This window comes from Primulina huaijiensis, chromosome 12, assembly GCF_012295235.1.
Source record: "Primulina huaijiensis isolate GDHJ02 chromosome 12, ASM1229523v2, whole genome shotgun sequence".
Lineage (NCBI taxonomy): Eukaryota > Viridiplantae > Streptophyta > Magnoliopsida > Lamiales > Gesneriaceae > Primulina > Primulina huaijiensis.
The window spans coordinates 5,774,265-5,780,437 of record NC_133317.1 but is presented as its reverse complement, the minus strand read 5'-3'; the positions used below and the strand labels follow the sequence as shown (position 1 = coordinate 5,780,437).

General features: G+C 32.1%; 1 protein-coding gene across 1 annotated transcript; it reads left to right on the top strand.

Moving 5' to 3' along the window:
• Positions 1-3,466: 3,466 nt before the first annotated feature.
• On the top strand, positions 3,467-5,195 carry LOC140990489 (vignain-like). The gene is made up of 4 exons (XM_073460202.1): positions 3,467-4,027; positions 4,131-4,369; positions 4,445-4,588; positions 4,678-5,195. The coding sequence occupies exons 1-4, from the start codon at positions 3,586-3,588 to the stop codon at positions 4,930-4,932; spliced, it is 1,080 nt and encodes a 359-aa protein (XP_073316303.1). The 5' UTR covers positions 3,467-3,585; the 3' UTR covers positions 4,933-5,195.
• The last annotated feature ends 978 nt before the right edge of the window (positions 5,196-6,173 follow it).

The window sequence follows — 6,173 nt, the reverse complement described above, 5'->3', positions numbered from 1 at the left end:
AAAAAAAAAAAAAAAGATCGTGTAACCTTACTTCTTCTTGGCAACAAAATTAGAATGTATTGAGAACAAAAGATTGTGATTTCTATATGAGTACATATCATTTTGAGATGATATTATGAATTTATATATTTTATGAGACAGTGTCACATATTTATATTTATGAGACACGTCGATACGGATCCTAGATATATGTAATGAAAAGTAATATTTTTTTATAAATCGGACCAAAGATCCATCCCATAATATTAACATGTGAGATTATCTCACTTAAGTTTTATATATTCTACTTTTGCTAAAAAAAATTTCCCAAAAAACAATTATTCATATTTTGTATCATTTTTGGAGCTTAGATTCTATAATTATTTATTCAAGAACAAAACATATTTGGAATGAATATAAAAAAAAAAAACAATTGATATGAAACGAATGAATTATTCTTCCTTTTTTAAGATTTGAAACCAAAGGTATTATCGATCTTTACTCATGTTTTAACGTATTCTTGTACAATCTGTGTACATGATACTGTTGTCGGGTCAAATTTATATTATAAAATTAATTAATTGATAATTTTGTATAAAAAGGAAGTCAACTTTTTAAATTAGTCACTCGTAATAAATAATATACATTGCATATGAAAGGTACATTGCATATAAACAACATATCAACTATGTGTGAAAATCGAGTAGTCAAAAATATTGTTAAGACATAAATATAATTTCAGTTGTAGTAAATTTATGGGCGAAATATAATGATTGTTGAATAATCACCATCATCTGATCTTGATACTCACTGAAAATTTAAGGTCCGGTTCCAGCAGGTGAGACTAGTTCGAGCGCAGATCTCGAATTTAATCTAAGCTTGAAACCACAAAGGAGACTGTTAGAAGAGAGCCGGGAGGGTGTCCCGGCGCAACCCCTCCGACGCTCAAGTCAGAGACTGAGTATATAATGAGAGAGTAGCTGAGGGTGCTACTGAAAGTCAATATAGTTAATAAATAATTAAACACTCAAACATGATATTTATAGGAGAATATTTGGACATGTCATGTGTCTGTCTTCCACGTGGGCTAGGGATGATATGAGTGTTTGGGCCTACTCTTGATGGGCCAAGTAAAGAGCCCATCTATGGGATATCAGATCTATCTGAGGAAAAATGAGTACGTTTTTTTTTTTTTAGGTATGTATGTTTCACATAATCAATTGTATGTGTTCTATAATTATGTTTTAAACATCAATTTATATTTTTGAATAATGTAACTAAGCAAAACGAATAATATCATATTAAATTCTTCATAATTAAATTTCTAAACTCCCCGATAGTTTCTCTTTTGATCATTCACCTTTGACCGTCTTTCCTTTCTCGGTGATGGATATGAGAATGGATGAAGAATTTGGAGAATTTGCAAATAGGGATTTTAGAAATCTGATTTGGGGCTTGAAGCTCAAATGATACACGATGTCTAGTGTTCGAAAATCTATTGTCACAACTAACAAATTTCTATTCAAACAAAAAATATCACGTGCTCTCTCAAAGACAGTGGCGAGACACACGAATTGGCACCCGAGCTTTAGCCTGCCTGGGTGACCCTATTTCTTTTTAAAAAATTTATATGTAAATTTTATATAATTTTTAATTAATTTGATATTAGATCGAGTATATTAATTTAAAATATTAAAAGATTCTATAATTTAAAATTTTAATCCGGGTAGAACCATTATTCATGGCTCCCACCATTTCTCAAAGGGTGTACGAGTTGATGGAATAGGTGAGTACTTGATTAATAGTCATGAGTTTGATTCCACTGTAGACACCTTCTGGGACAAGCTTGTCACACAAGAACTTGCTCAATGTAGTTTGTCATGCTAGAATGGTCAATAGGCTATTTTGTTAGTCCATAGACTTACCGAGTGCACAACAAATTATAGCGATTATGAGTTGCTATATCATTTAAAAAAGAAAGAAATTACTTTTATAATACGTGAATAAAATTGAAATTTTATCTCTATGCGTATTTATGATTCCCATCAATGTTTAGTACGGAGTGAAGATGGATGGCTGGGCCGAGATCAATGTCAAAGATTAGTTTGGCCCGGTTAGTGTAAAGAACCTCGGCCTGTAAAAATCCGGTGCGGACTTGTATGCACTTTAATTTTGATTTTATTTTTTAATTAGTTTTAAGTTTTCAAATACAAGATGTAAATAAGTGGAAATTCGATCCTACAAGTTGGACAATCGGGCATCCCCAAGGCCAACTGATGCGAACTATTATATTAGTACACAAAATTTTAGCGAGACAGTCTCACGAGATAATTTTACGAGACATAAATGAAAAAAAATATTACTTTTTATATCAAAAGAATTATTTATTATTGTAAATATAAATAAGTCGACTCATTTCACATATAAAAAAAAGGCAAAAACTTGTGTGAGACGGTCTCACGGGTCGTATTTGTGAGACAGATCTCTTATTTGGGTCATCCATGAAAATGTATTACTTTTTATGCTAAGAATATTACTTTTTATTGTGAATATGGGTAGGGTTGACATTTCTCACATATTAAGATCCGTGAGACAGTCTCACATGAGAACCACTCTAAAAAAATATATATGAAATTATATCACAAAAACATGCTAATATTAGTAATACAATATGCGGTCTTTATAAAATTTCTTGCATGCATCATTGTGATGGCATAGATGAGATCTTTTTGCCAAAGTAGAGGAAAAGTTGTTGACAGTTAAAGATTTAACTTCTATATTTAGAAGTGACCCCATGATCATCACCATGCCAAACTTGCCATGTTTGTTAGTCCGTTATACACAAAATTACAAGCTGAAATGACAAAATTTACAAATAAATTTCGAGTTTCTTGATTAATTGTAAAGAATATTTGTTTCACTATAAATTGTATATCCCAAATGTTTTGGACATTTAACTTCACTATCCATTAATTAATCAAGATACTATATAAAAATAACGAATCGAGAATGCTTTAAATATAAATACGAGAGAATTGTAAATTGTGCATGTATTTGTTTCATTTCAATTTTGATTTTTTGTATTGTAAAATTTTGATTTTAATTTGATATCTTTGTGTTTTTTGTAGTTTTTTTAATGTGATATTCATGTGACGTCAACGTGAGATTGATTTAACATCAATACATTCACGGGTGCAATGTCATATCGTACGTTCATATAAAAAATGATCAAAATTACAAAAAATGAAAAAATAATATATATTAATACTCAATTTTGATGGACGTATGTAAATTGCATTTTTCCTTATAAATATTTATAGATTACTGAAATAATAACTATTAATTAAATTGAGCAAAATAATTTTATAACATAATTTTTTTCTCTCTATAATTCCAAAATTCAAATAGAATAGTAATATTGCTCGGCAATTGCCTTGATGAATCTCCTATATAAGCAGAGTCATAGTTAGCTTTTTCATCCCCGAGCTTCACAGTTAATTCCATCTTAAACTTCATGATCAAGTTCTCCATGCCTGTGAAATAGATAATTCATATATATATTTCAGCTCAAACTTTGATATTAAACATATTTAAAAGATAGTGATCATGGCAATTGGGAAGCTTTTCTTGGTTTTCCTTTTAATGGCTATGGTTATTGGACTAGCAAAAAGCGTAGAATTCGCCGAAAAAGAATTGGCTTCCGACGAGAGCCTGTGGGACTTGTACGAGAGATGGCGGAGCCACCACACCGTTTCGCGAGACATGAGCGAGAAAGGGAAGCGTTTCAACGTGTTCAAAGAGAATGTGCACCACATTCACACAGTGAATCAGATGGACAAGCCTTACAAGCTGAAAATCAACAAGTTTGCTGATATGACAAACCACGAATTTAGAAACTCCTACAGTTCGAATGTCAAGCACCACAGGGCGATTCGCGGGAGTCGGCCTAGCACTGGATTCATGCATGGGAAGACCGAAAATCTGCCTGCATCAGTTGATTGGAGAAAGCAAGGTGCAGTCACTGATGTCAAGAATCAAGGCCGATGTGGTACGTTTTTCAACGATCTTTTTTTTTTCCCACTTATTGTTTAGCCTATTATATTTATGGATAGAATTACGATTGAAATTGGGTTTTTGTTTCGATTTGGTAGGTAGTTGTTGGGCATTTTCTACTGTGGTTGGAGTTGAAGGGATAAACAAGATTAAAACAGGTCGATTAGTGTCTTTGTCTGAGCAAGAACTGGTTGATTGTGATCGAGAAAAGGACAACTCGGGCTGCAACGGAGGGCTCATGGCTGACGCATTCGAGTTCATCAAGGCACACGGTGGCCTAACCGCAGAAAAAACATATCCTTACAAAGCTAGAAATGGGAACTGCGACTCGGCGAAGGTAAATTCATTTTTCTCCTTGAAAACTCAGAAATATTTAAAATCTACAGGGATTTCCATCTTATTGTTTTTGTAGTTCATGAATGCACCCGTGGTGACGATCGATGGGCACGAAAACGTACCATCAAACGATGAACACGCACTCATGAAAGCTGCTGCAAACCAGCCTGTATCTGTTGCAATCGATGCTGGTGGAACTGATATGCAGTTCTACTCAGAGGTACGAATGACTAAAAAAACGTCTCCCCTACTGATCAATAGCAGAACCAGAGAAATTTTTATCAATGCACGTGTTATTTATGGTTTTAGGGCGTTTTTACCGGAAATTGCGGCAAGGAGCTTGACCACGGGGTGGCCATAGTTGGATACGGGACGACTCTAGACGGGACTAAATACTGGATAGTGAGGAATTCTTGGGGGCCGGAATGGGGAGAGCAAGGATACATAAGGATGCAACGGGACGTCGATGCGAAAGAAGGGCTGTGTGGGATTGCTATGGAGGCTTCATATCCGATCAAGTTATCATCAGATAATCCGAAATCAGCAGCAAAAGATGAACTTTAGATGAGGGATACATGAGTTCAAATGAAAGTTTAGTTTGAAGTTAAAGCCAAATTAAACTTCATAGGCAGTCGAAGTAGGTAGGTCACCATATTATAGGTGTATTAGCTAACGTTTTCATGTGAGTCCGAGGGAATAAAAAGTCAGGAGATTAGGGCGCTTGTAATCCATTCGATAGTTTATTTTATAGTTTCTTCTTCTGTATTACTTTTCATTCATTAATCCAAAATAAAAATAATAATAAAACTATGCATTGGAATAATTAAAAGAAAATTTATATGTGGGAAAAGAAATATAGGCTTGTCTTGATTTCTTGTCACGTAACGTAAGTGGGAAGGTAATTGTATGTGAGCAGCCGTCAAAATCAAATTTGGATGATGAGTCCATTTCATTTCTTTAAATTTAGGAGGCTAATAATATATTTATTTATTTATTTTTTTTTTGAAATTCAAGGTATCTCCCATTAGTGGAAGCTTTGTTTCCCTGTATCCAAGACTTTGTTGAATGAACTATTTATTAGGGTCATCATTCGAGACCAAAGTCACATGTAAAATATCACAATTTTTTTTTTCCGAAAAGGATGAAAACTCTACTTTTAATAGAAAAGAATTTAAAGGTATTGTGTATTTTTAGACTTGATATATTTTACGGTCGATTAGGGAAAATATATTTAGAGTGACTAGTTTAGGTTTGGATGGTGAAATATAACTACATTTTCTCGGATCAAGATCATCTGCTGTGGAAACTCACCTCGCCGCACTATTAAAAAAAACTTATTTTTTAAAAAAATTGATATTTTTATATTTTAATTATTTCAAAAACAAAATTATATATTTTAAAATTTTAAAATATATCTTTTGAAAAACTATTTTCTTTTTTTTGCATTGTTAATTTTTCTCATTCTTTTTTTAATTTTTAAATGCAAAAAATATTTTTTCCTTTCTTAGATATTTAACAAATAATCCAATTTTCAAAAACAATGTAAAAAAATTTAAAAAAAGACTAAGCAAAAATTATACAAAATAATTTTCTTTTTATATCGTGTCAATTTTTTGGTATTATTTTTAATTGTTCGATAGGTTCAACCTTTTAAAATTTTTTGTACATTTTTTTAATTGGATTATTTCTTATATCCATAAAATATACCTTAGCTTATACAAGATTATTTAGAGATTATTTTTTATGTATTTAGACGTTAATTTTATTTTTGTAAATGAAGCAAGATCCGAGAAACTCTCCAAATG

Excerpts from the sequence above, each read along its gene's own strand:
- LOC140990489 (XM_073460202.1), top strand. The coding sequence starts at position 3,586 with ATGGCAATTGGGAAGCTTTTCTTGGTTTTCCTTTTAATGGCTATGGTT. Across the intron at positions 4,028-4,130 it reads CAAGAATCAAGGCCGATGTG|GTAGTTGTTGGGCATTTTCT; the intron begins GTACGTTTTTCA and ends TCGATTTGGTAG. Across the intron at positions 4,370-4,444 it reads GGAACTGCGACTCGGCGAAG|TTCATGAATGCACCCGTGGT; the intron begins GTAAATTCATTT and ends TTGTTTTTGTAG.